We start from the raw sequence: 12270 nt of genomic DNA on the forward strand, positions 1-12270 counted from the left end.
ACTCCCTCCCATGGGAAAGAATCCCCCTGCGGATTACTCAAATTATCAGGAAATGATTTCTGACAGAAACTTGCCTTACTGCAATAACATTGTTTTCACTTCTGCCCTCTGGGGGCAAAATAACATGAAATTCACCTTTCAAATACTTGAAGGCAGTCATACCTGCTCCCAAAAGTGGAGAAGGAAATTGGTCTTAGACATTCTGAGCTGGATTTTTGTGACGCTGCTTTCTTGTACTGCCCTTTCTAAGTCTCTTTGTTGGTTCATCATCCATATCACGCCCCCTAATTGTGGGTATACCCCAAGCCTCTGTCCTGCACCCTCCCTCTTCTCTGCTCTACACTGTCAGTGACCTCATGAACTACCATGACTCTAGACATCACCTCTATGCATATGATTTCCACATCTATTAAAGAACTAGTCTCTTTCTTGCATTCCAATTACACTTTTCCAACCGTCTATCGTATATTTCAAACTTCATATGTTCAAATTCATTATCTTCACCCCAAACTCACTCCTTTTCTGAACTTCCCTATTTCTGTTGAGGGGTACCTCCATCCTTCTGGTGAAACAATGGCAGTATCCTTCGCTCTTTACTCTCCCTCACCCTACATATCTCCAATCAGTTACCAATATTGTGATTTCTACCTCCACAACATTTCTCTCCTTGGACCTCTTCTCTCTTCTCATGTAACCACCCTGCTAGGCCTCACCTCTTGCCTGCACTACTGCAAGAGTCTCCTAATTGAAAAGCATTGAACCTGGAGTCATAAAGATCTGCTCAAATTCTGCACCAGATACTAGTTAATGAACGGAGGCAATTCATTTACCAGATTCACATTTCCTCATTTGTAAAATGGGGATAATAATAGCTCTCAGGGTTGCTGTGAAGATCAACTGAGATTTGTAAAGTGCTCTGTAAAACTTGCTACCTAATAATTGGCCTTCATGCCTCCCCAACAGCTGCCCAAAGAATGTACTAAAGTATAGGTTTGATCGGATCATTCCTCTACTCATTAAATTTCAATGCTTCCCTAGCAGCTTGATGTTCAAATATATATTCTTTTGAATTCCTTTTAAAGCCCTGTCTTTCTAACCTCATCACCCATTACTACAGTTCAGCCCAATTGCACTTCCTGTTTTCTTCAAACCCATCTTTCAGCATCTTTGGATTCATTCTAATAAGAGAAGGCAACACAGAGGAATGGTTCTACTGAAAGGCAGATGGAAAGGCACAGTCATCCTCAGGTTCAGTGGTAAAGGAGATAGTAATGGATCCTCTTTAATATCGCCACTGATAAAACCACAACCATTTCTGATGCTGAACCACTTGCCAGTGCTAAGGACTTTGGTGGTGACAATTTCTTTTCTAGGTCATCTGTAGTTATGACTGCTAAGGAGGAAAGGGAGGGGGAGAGCTGGTTGGGCCCGCAGGATAGTCAACAAGCAGCTTCTCCAGAAGGGCTGATTCCCTGGATGATGGCTGTCAGGGCTGAGCTATCCAGGGATCTTTTGTCTCATCTTAATATGCCACAACATACATGTTTCCCTTTTACCTTGCTGGTTTATATTTATGTCAACCACAAATAGTTACTGTATCAGGCAGGAAAATGCCTACACCCTGCAGCTCATAGACAATTTAAATCAACAACAAGCATAAGTTAGGCACCTATCATGTGCCAGGGCCTGTTTTAAGTGCTGGGGATACAAAAAAATCTCTGCCCTCAAGGAACTCACAGGTTAACAGGGGAGAGACAGCAGGCAACCGACTGTGGGGAAACAAATCTCATATGTTATGCAAATGAGCAATATATCAAAGGCAGAAGAGAATGTTTTGAAATGAGTATGACAGCTTAGGTAAAACACAGAGTATGTGAGGTGTAGCACCCAGCCAGACCAGTCTAGAAAGGTAGGCCGATGTCAGACTGAGAAGGGCACTACGTGCCAAACAGGGCACTTGGCGTTCCTCTCTGGGCTTTCACCATCAACTTCTCTCTTCTGGAAGCTCTGTCCTTCCTAAAACATGGCACCCAGACTTAAAATAAAGCACTCCAGCTGGGCTCTCTCCTAGTGTTCTGTGGCTCCATCACCTCCCTAGTCCTTGACACTAGGACCCTGAACATAGCATTAACCTTTGTGGCTTATCAGTCACATACACTGAGAGCCTGGAGTCCATCAAAATCCATAGTTTTTTCAGATTAACTGAAATCTGGACACATTTCTCTCATCTTATACTGAGATACTGGAAACTGCATTTTATATTAATCTCTATTAAGTTTAATCTTAGTAGGTGGTTTAAAGAGGAAACACATAAGGAAATGCTTTAAAATAATTTACTTTTAAAAGAATGGTTGAAATAATTAAAAATGATAATGCTACTATAAAGTTGAAAGAAATATTTGCCAGTCATGCTACTATGTGTGGGAATTTTGGCAACCAGACTCCCCTGGGAATTAATAAGGACAAAAATACTTGATACTAAATATTTAAATAACATTTTACCACCAAAAATGTTTATTTTTTTCATGCAAAGGTAAAACCTATGAAAAGCTATATTTTCCTTTTTTTATATGTACATTGTCTATTACTCCTTGGCAAAATATCTATCAGTTTTATTTCTGGCACTTTTACTTCATAGTGCGTGCCTCAATTACACGGGAATGCTGCCCAAACACCAAATAACACAAGACAGGTTACCTGATAGGCTTCAGCAGCCGACGTTACCACCTGTTCAACGGCGCCGACAACACACACACCCTTCTTGATATGTTCCCTTAATAACAGCCCAGTAGAGGCAGAATCCAAGAGATCAAATATCTGCTCATTGTAAATTTCAATGAATGAGCACTTACAAAGGAAAGTCTTTCCAGCACCAGCCTGGAAAACAGCATTTTACACGGATGTGTCATTTTTACAAAAGCACTTCTCTAGCATAGCTGCAATCATGACAATCATATCTTACAGTCACTTTATAAGGCCAACATCTCCTGTGATAGTTAACAAAATACAAAAAGCACCCTCCATATTTACATTAGCTACACATTTACATATCTCAACTACTACACAGCACTGAAGTTAAGTGACAGTCAGGTAGCAGGTACCTACCAAACAGGAGGGGACAGAACAAGTGGCGACAGTCGTAAGTTGAAAGTTCATGTTACATGGGCTCTACAACTTTGGATTCCCTAAAGCAGAACTCCAAACAAGAGAAGGAAAGGGAGGAAGGGCACCGGGAGGATCCAGGTCTCTAATGACTGTGATGGAAGCCTACAAGCAGCCCCCGCTGGGAGATCCAGATACAGGGGTGAGGAGGTCTGTCCAATGGCAGAATGAGGTGGGTCTACACACGGCATGCAGCATGGCAAAGTGAAATTGGGCAGAGGGCAAACAAAAATATTTTAAGAATATTATTTCTTTTCAGAAGTGTGAGACCAAAGTAATTATTTTCTCCATTTTCATTAACTTGTAGTTAGGATTTATTTTTACTAATAACCAAATTAAAGTCATGTGTAACTATGTTGAATCCAATTCCTTTCTCTTCCCTTGAGAACTGGGTTCAATATCATACTACTATTATGTTTTTGCCCTTTCCTTCCCTCATGTTTTGATCATGTTCTTATAAATAGCATCACTTTTACATTCTAATATGCTCAAAATCTTATATCCTATGCCTCTTAACATAAAAATAAAATTTACCTTCTCCTTTTCACGCTCAATTAAAAAAAAAAGATATTCAAAACTTCTGGGAATTACTCCTCGAAGGTTATGAGTGAAATTATCAGATTCAGATGGTCCTAAAGAATATAAAATTTGAAAAGGTTCATAAAATCATCAAGTATTTGTTTCTATGGCACTAGACTAGTTATTTCACAAGACTGAAAAACAATCAACACATTACTGAAAATAAAGCAAATTTTACCTATAAACCTGTTTTCTTATTTATGCTTCAGCATAAAGGTTAACTTTAAAAATTTGTAGAAAATCTAAATTATAACCTAAAGCAAAAGTACAAGAGAGGACCCATAGGGACCAATCTAAATCATTTCTTTAAAAGTTTTGAACATCTGTCACTTCTTTGCTGTGGGTTCTATATTCCAATAGCAAAAGATCACCAACTAATTGATTTTTTTTTTCAGTCATAGCAAATGGTACCTCCTGGAAAACATGTGGGGAGGTGCTCTGGGGATCTGGCCCTATTTGGGCTGAATACCAAGTCTCTGACCATAAAACTTTTACAGAAAGGCAGAACTCAGCAGAGCTTGCAGTCACTTTGCCATAGCCTTCTAGACCCTAGGGCTACCCCCACATCATGAGGAGGAACTGAGCTATCACATTCCTGTGTTATTTTAACAAAGAAAAAGAATTACAGGCCCTGGATTTGACAATCTACTAACTTCCAAATCTCAAAACAAATGTACTTTATTCCAGAGGACATTCAGCTCTTCCAGGCGGTGAAAAAAATGAAGCAATAGAAACTACACCTCAAGATCTCAAAAAATTATGCAGGAGAACAGAAAAGGGTAAAGTGGGTATTTATTGCCTATTAAAAAGAGAAAGATTATAGATAAACAAGGTAAGATCTTGAAGAGAAAATGATTTAAACTCTACTTTAAAAAGATGACTGTCTCCAAATTAACAACAATAATCCAAGAAGAGTCCAAGAAGTCATCCTAGACATTGATCAATGAACCAGTGGCCAAAAAAACCAGAAAAAATATTCAGGAAAAGGGAGGAGGATAGACATAGCTACAATATAAATCTTAACTTTTATTAAATGATGCCACTTGTGAAACATAAAATATAGTTCATCACCTCTCAAAAGCAGGCATAAGCTAGAAATTTTTAAAAAATGTATAAAGGGTTTACTTTAATTCATGGATGACAAAACCAAAAATAATTAAGAGATAAATTTTGCTATGTTCCTATATTCTGAGGTTAATAACAAATAAACTGTTTCTTCCTAGAAAATATCCCTGGATACCATTCTCAAAAAACAACAAAAAACGAACCTTAGCTGGAGAAACCACTATCTGATTCAGTAGAATTTTTACTTACCCATCATAGTAAATGTTTTTCCTGAGCCAGTTTGTCCACTAGAAAAGACAAATTTCAAAAATAATTCTTAAAAGACTACTTAGAAATGGTGCCCACTTCCTTTTAATGATATCTACCAAATACATTCATTTTTTTCAGAGCTAAGTATTCCTTAAAATCAACCCACTAAATACTTTCACACAAGACTTTGGAGTTTACAGGCATATAAATACCTTCTTTCTGTTAAGCTCTTATTAAAGCTAATAGGAAGACCAAGAATGGAGGAAAAAATGTCTATATACATGAACCTGACTCAGAGAGAAAACTCAATTCACTTAGAAATTCTAAGAGTACATGACAGTATAATTCTTATACTTTTCCATCTTGATGAAAAAACTCTTTAGTTACATAACATGAATACTGGTTGCACTGAATTATAGTTTTTGAGTTTCCTGTAGCTGGGACATTTATTTTTTAAAATTATTTGAACTAGGTACCACTGAAAGCCTTTTTTAAAAAAAGTCCTTATATACTGTGCAAGCTAAGCATTACAATTAATGACTGCAATCTACAAAGATAATGGTCTTGAAAATAAAATATTTCAAGCTACTATGTTTTTATTCAAAATTAATTTTTTAAAATTCTACTACCAAAAATATTCCCTAAAATCATTACTCTACTGGGAAAGCAACATTAGAAAAGTATTATCTGCCTCATTATCCAGGAAAGGAAGTTTAATTCTTTGGAATAAATTACTTCACTTTTTATAGGAGGATGAATGAATAGCAAAAATGAATCTTCCTTGTACAATGGGTAAAATATGAGAACTGTTATTTATCATGTCTTTTGACTTTTTCTTGTTTGGGTCATTTAAAGAACCATAATAAAGACATAAATTCAAGAGATCTTAAAATATTATGTACAATTCATGACATTCTTTGTCCCTGGAAGAATAAAAAAGTTTGTCAGATGCTATAGAAAAAGTGCTGTGCTACTGCACGCTGAAAAACTACATAGACATTTTATATACACTGCTGGAACAAATTACTCTGCAGCTGTACTAACATTTATCTACAAAGTCACATTTTGCTACGCTAATCCCATAAACTACTTGTCATTTCTAACATCAGGATTGCACGAGACCAAAATTCTCAAAATACTAAAAAAAATCATCCTATAATTTCATTAATATTTCTAGTAACTTTTTTTTTACATCTTACAGAAACTAAATTAGACTTACTATGCAAAGATGGTCCCATTGTAACCATTCATGCAGGATTCAACAATGCCTTTGGCCACATTTGAGAACACCGATTCCTGTGAATTAAATACCAAAATGTATTGTTAAAATTTTATAATTAAAAAAAAATCCGAAACTATATTATGCTGGTTGAATCGAATTTTAATTTAAGTTGGAGGATGAAACACAAATTCATAAAATCATAACATACAGCTTTCTGTGAGGGCATTTACAAAGTAAAGGTATGTGAGGTTTGAGGAAAAATGCTGTTAACAATTCAGATCATTCTTTACCATATTAATATTAATCAGTATATTAATAAAGAATTTGAATGCATCGGTTTCCATGAATTAAATTTATTTTTTGAAGAAGATGGTGTTTCTATGGAGTTATAACATTGGTAACAAATGCAGTCAATAGGAAAAGTTTGTTTACAAATAAAAACTTTTCAACATCAAAATTCGAAAAACAGAAAAAAATCCTGCAGCTTCATGGTCAGTTTTACAAGGTGACTATGCCTACTTTAGTGCTGTGCATTCAGTGAAATACTTTGAATACAGGAGTGCTTAACCTTTCTCTTTTTTGTCACAGGCCTTTTTGGGAGTCTGCTTAAGTCCTATGGATCCCTCCTCAGAATGTCTTTAAGTGTATACAACAAAATACATAGGATTATGAAGAAACTATACAAAAGTACAGTTATCAAAATTCATTTTTTTACAAGTTCATAGGCTTCAAGTTAAAAACTCCTGTTTCATTACTAATTGCCTTTATAAGAGACTCATGCCCATCCATATAACTGTTATTACGCAGTAGTTTGAATAACATTTAACGTTACTAGAAGGGCAAAGCATTTAATTTGGTGACCATGAGATCCCTTTTGACTCAGGTTCTATGATTCTAAAACAAATGATTTTGGTTTTAGATCCTTATAGCAATTTATATTAAGCTATCTAATCACATAAAATTCAATTCATTAAGGGATATTACTCAGAAGTCACATCAAAAGGAAATCACACCTTCATAAAACTTAATCTGAACTAGGTTTGTTACAGGAAGAACAAACATGCATGTGGAAATCAAAGACAGAGCAAAGAGTTCACGCTCCTTACAGAAGTTTACATTTTTATAATAGCAGGAAAAAAGGGATATCAGGAAGGGGCATCACATGGGAGGTGGAAGGTAAAGATTGGTAAAAAAGAGAAGACCACTCCTCATGGGGAGAAGCAAGGTAATGGCAAAAGCTGCATTCTTTTCCCTCAGGAACTGCAAGTCTATGAAGACAGGAGGGTCTACTTATTTGCAAAGGATCTAAGCTGCACAAGCATTATTGTAGCCTAGCACAGATTGGCTGGTGCGTGTCTTGCCTCACAAGGATACACAGGCACAGGGAGTCCAGCTTGGGGTGCAACAACAAACTGTCAGCTTGGGGCGGGGGACTTCATCCTTGACACATTCAGGACCTATGGCATGCTCTGGGTCCCGTATTTCTAGAAGCTATGGCAACTCAAAAAGAGAAGTTCAGGGGACTCCTTAACAGTCACAATAACCAAATGTTGTCTATTGCCATTTATAGATAATGCAATTATTCAGGGACTGATTATTTTATAAATTACTATGTTAATTCTCATCCCTTTCAAATTTGGAATTTGCAAAATTGTGGGTATGTGATTCTGAATCAATAAGTGGAAAACTTTCTTACTTTTCAGATTCCTGGGGATCTACTCATGGGCTAGAAAATTCTTGTTTTAAACATTCACAGATCAAGGGCTCAAAGTATTAAGTACAGATTAAAGAGATGCAAATCAAAACTCACACCTATCATCACATCTAACATGACAAAACAGGAAAACAGTAAATGTTGGAGAAGATGTGGCAAAGCTGGAACACTAATTCATTGTTGGTAGAACCGTGAGCTGATCCAGCCATTCTGGAGAACAATTTGGAACTATGTCCAAAGGGCTACAAAAATGTGCATACACTTTGACCCAGCAATACCGCTTCCAGGACTGTATCCCAAAGAGATCATAAAAATGGGGAAAGGCCCCACAAGTGCAAAAATATTTATAGCAGCTCTTTTTGTGGTGGTAAAGAAGTGGAAATTGAGGGGATGCCCATCAATTGGGGAATGGCTGAACAAGCTGCGGTATTTGATTATAATGGAATATTTTAAGAAATGACAAAAAGGTGGACTTCAGAAAAACCTGGGAAGACTTATATGAACTGATGCTGAGTGAAGCAAGCAGAACCAGGAGAACATTATACACAGTAAGAGCCGTAGCATACAAGAACTGATTTTGATGGACTTAGCCCTTCTCAGCAATGCAAAGACCTAAAATATTTTCAAAGGACTCATGAGGCAAAATGCTATCCACATCCAGAGAAAGATTATGGAGTCAGAATTCAGAATGAAGCAGACTACTTTCTCTTGTTAGGTTTTGTTTTGTTCTTCTCATGCTTTCTCCCATTTGCTATAATTCTTCTGCACGATATAACTAATGTGAAAATGTGTTTAACGGGATTGTACATGTAAAGTCCATTTAAGATTGCATGCCATCCTGGGGAGAGAGGGGGGAAGGAAGGGGAGAAAATTTAAAACTTATGGAAGTGAATGCTGAAAACTGAAAACGAATAAATTAATAAATTTGGAAAAATAAAAAAAAAAGTAAAGTAGACTAGGCAGTTTCAGTAAAAGTTTTGATGAAAGAGAATCAAACTATCAAAATTAGTCCTCTTATTACTTGCAAATTTTAAAAAAATCTTTTTTATTTCATATTACTCATGCTAACAGGGAGCAAAAGGTAATCACTAAAACCAATACTTGAAAAACTCCATAAAATATGGAACAAAACTACTGGATCTTCATTCCATATAAATGCTCTCTTTTTCAGATTACCTGAGTGGTGTCCATATCTGCAACATGATCAAACGTGAAGATCTTAGGCTCAGGTTTAGAATGCAGACGGAGGGTCTTGGAGGTGAGCACTGATAAGCACATGCCAGGACGTTCTCCATCGTTTAGTATGGGCCCCTCTGTAGGGGGACGGACTCTTATAAAAACTTTGATGACATCATCATCATTACTAGAGGAAAACAAATATTTAAAGACAAAGTCTAACTAAAGATGGGCTTCTAGTTAAAAGATACTTAAACATATTAACTTTAATCTACTTGAAATTTCTTCATTCAAAAAATCAACCTCAACATCACTCTATCTTATCTGTTCCCTCTCGGCACCCCCAACCCCCCAATCCCTGCCAATAACCATAACATTCTACTGTAAGTTACAGGTATCCAAGTGTTTCTTAGAGTTCAATCTGGCATCACTTCAAAGGAAGAAATATCACAATACTTTCACAAAGATTAGATTAAATTAGACTATAGGTTGGAAGTGATGGGCCCAAAGTTCCAGCTAATCAAGGAAAAAAGAGCAAGTAATAGGAATAAGACCTCACTATACCATATTTAAACAGCCCTTCAGTTTCCAAAATGATTCCCTCATAAGAACCCTGTGAGGCAAGCAGTATAAGTAACACTACTCTCTTTTATAAGGAAAAAAAGATGAGTCAGAGATTCGGTGGCTTGCCTGTAGTCATTCGGCTATCAGATGTAAGACTCTGGCTACTAATCGATGTCTCTTGACTTAAAACCTACTCCTTTCATTAAGGCCCTACTGCATCTCCAGTCTATGCTGCTTCTTGAGAGTAAATGGCTCAAGAACACATTTCCACACCATCTTCAAAATGCCATCAACAAAGTTTTTCTTACCTTACTTGGTTAGATCGTGATGGTGTTATGGCACGTAAACTGTCTGGAAAACAAGATGGGAAAATATCATTAAATATGAATTAAACAGGCACCAAAAGACACTCAGATACTGATAGATTTTTTCTACTCTTACTTCCTCAACAGTTAACAGATAAAATAGTGAAAGTGAGATGGTGAAATTAAAAATTATCTTTACTTTTCAATTAAGATAGTGACATATATTCTCAATGAAAAGTAATTTCTGACTGCACAAAGTGCCATATAACAAAACCTCAGTTACTCCAATCCATACTTCTAGCAATCAACCTACAAGTATATGGATAGTTCTAGACTCAAGCACAGATTTTTAAAAAATAGTTTTGGACAGCAAAGTTGTACTTTCTAGGTTTTCTAAGTAACAAAAACAGAAGCATAGGATAGCTATGACTGATTGCTCACATCCAGAAGAAAAAAGCAGTCTTTTTACACAAGAAAAAAGAAAAAGTAGAGGAAGGAAAATCACTTATACATTTCTTGGTGTATTAAATACCAATACCTATGAAGTCATAGATCTTTGTAATACAGAAGAAATGAACTGTCCTGTAACTGCAGTAGTGAGTTTGAGTTAAACTCTGTGACCACATTTAATTGATCTATATGAGCATTACAGAGCAGAGACAGTGTGGTCAAATAGAGACATGAAGTGGGTTCAAATCCTGACTCAGGCACGTAGTAGCTGTGTGACCAATGGCAAAGTGCTTAGCCTCTTGGCACCACAGACAACATTCTAAGACTGTCAGTACTGGTGAGGTGCTGACCTCACATTGGAGTAGTTTCTACATTGAGAAGGAGTACTTTATACATACTACAGGTCCAAAATTAGGTGGGGAAAAAAGAAAGAAAATAATGAGGGCTAAAAACAGCCTAGGTACAGAAATAAAAACCTGCTTCCAGTTTTTCCTGTTCTTTTGAAACCATTAAATTTCCCACAAACCAGGTATTTTAAAGATAGCCCCTTCATATACTTCAAACAAAAGAACACATAGCAATAGATTGAATGCAAAAGCAGAGCTAAGAATCTGTCTTCTATTAAGCCAGTGTTAGATTTTTAAAAAAATGTAAAACAATACCACTCTTCGCACTAAACTTTTGTTTTGGAAAACATTTTCATAAAACATGTTATTTATGTTAATGCAATGGGCTTGTGGTTATTTTAAATTTAAAACATTTATCAATTTTAATTTCTAAAGAGTAAATATTGATACACAGGATTCTGGTTCCGGGAGACAAAATGGCAGAGTGATTGGTAAACTATATACTGCTAAAAGGCACCATAGACAATGAAGCAATATCATTATTAAACATATACGCTCCAAGTGGTATAGCATCCAAAGTCTTAGAGGTGAAGTTAAGGGAGATGTAGGAAGAAATAGACAGCAAAACTATGCTAGCGGGGGACCACAACCTCCCCCTCTCTCAACTTGATAAATCTAACTTCAAAACAAACAAGAAAGAAGTTAAGGAGGTGAACAGAACTCTGGATAAGGTAGATATGATAGATCTCTGGAGAAAACTAAATGCAGAAAAAATGGAATACACCTTTTTCTCAGTGGTACATGGCACATACACAAAAACTGACCATGTACTAGGCCATAAAAGCCTCACAATCCAGTGCAGAAAGGCAGAGATAATCAATACATCCTTCTCAGATCATAATGCAATAAAACTTATATGTAATCAAAGGCCATGGAAACATAAACCATAAACTAACTGGAAACTAAACAACGTAATCCTAAAGAATGAGCGGGTTAAACAACAAATCATAGAAACAATCAACAACTTCATTCAAGAGAATGACAGTAATGAGACAACCTACCAAATCTTATGGGATACTGCAAAGGCAGTTCTTAGGGGAAGTTTTATATCTTTGAGTGCCTACATGAATAAAATAGAGAAAGAGGAGATCAATAAATTGGGCATGCAGAAAAAGCTCAAAAAGAGCAAATTGAAAATCCCCAAGTAAATACCAAATGAGAAATACTGAAAACCAAAGGAGAGATCAATAAAATTGAAATTAAGAAAACTATTTAACTAATAAAACTAGGAATTGGCCTTATGAAAAAACCAATAAAATTGATAAACTTTTGGTCAATTTGATTAAAAAAAAGAAAACCAAATTATCAATATCAAAAATGAAAAAGGTGAACTCACCTCCAATGAGGAGGAAATTAAAGCAATCATAAAGAAATTAC

General features: G+C 36.1%; 1 protein-coding gene across 3 annotated transcripts in view; it reads right to left on the reverse strand.

Annotated features, from left to right (window-relative positions):
- Window positions 1–12270, reverse strand: part of KIF15 (kinesin family member 15) — a 64079-nt gene that overhangs the window by 47433 nt on the left and 4376 nt on the right. Inside the window, exons 1-7 of one of the 3 annotated variants that reach the window (XM_072651416.1) lie at window positions 11895–11915; window positions 10040–10082; window positions 9168–9354; window positions 6275–6351; window positions 5056–5093; window positions 3697–3794; window positions 2698–2877 (exon numbers count right to left, since the gene is read on the reverse strand). In XM_072651416.1, coding sequence (XP_072507517.1) covers window positions 2698–2877; window positions 3697–3794; window positions 5056–5093; window positions 6275–6351; window positions 9168–9269 — 495 coding nt within the window. In that variant the 5' untranslated portion in view covers window positions 9270–9354; window positions 10040–10082; window positions 11895–11915. Of the gene's footprint in view, window positions 1–2697; window positions 2878–3696; window positions 3795–5055; window positions 5094–6274; window positions 6352–9167; window positions 9355–10039; window positions 10083–11894; window positions 11916–12270 lie in introns of those variants that run through there. The other 2 variants (XM_072651413.1, XM_072651414.1) reach the window with 2 other exon arrangements.

The sequence above is a fragment of the Notamacropus eugenii genome, chromosome 3, assembly GCF_028372415.1.
Source record: "Notamacropus eugenii isolate mMacEug1 chromosome 3, mMacEug1.pri_v2, whole genome shotgun sequence".
NCBI lineage: Eukaryota > Metazoa > Chordata > Mammalia > Diprotodontia > Macropodidae > Notamacropus > Notamacropus eugenii.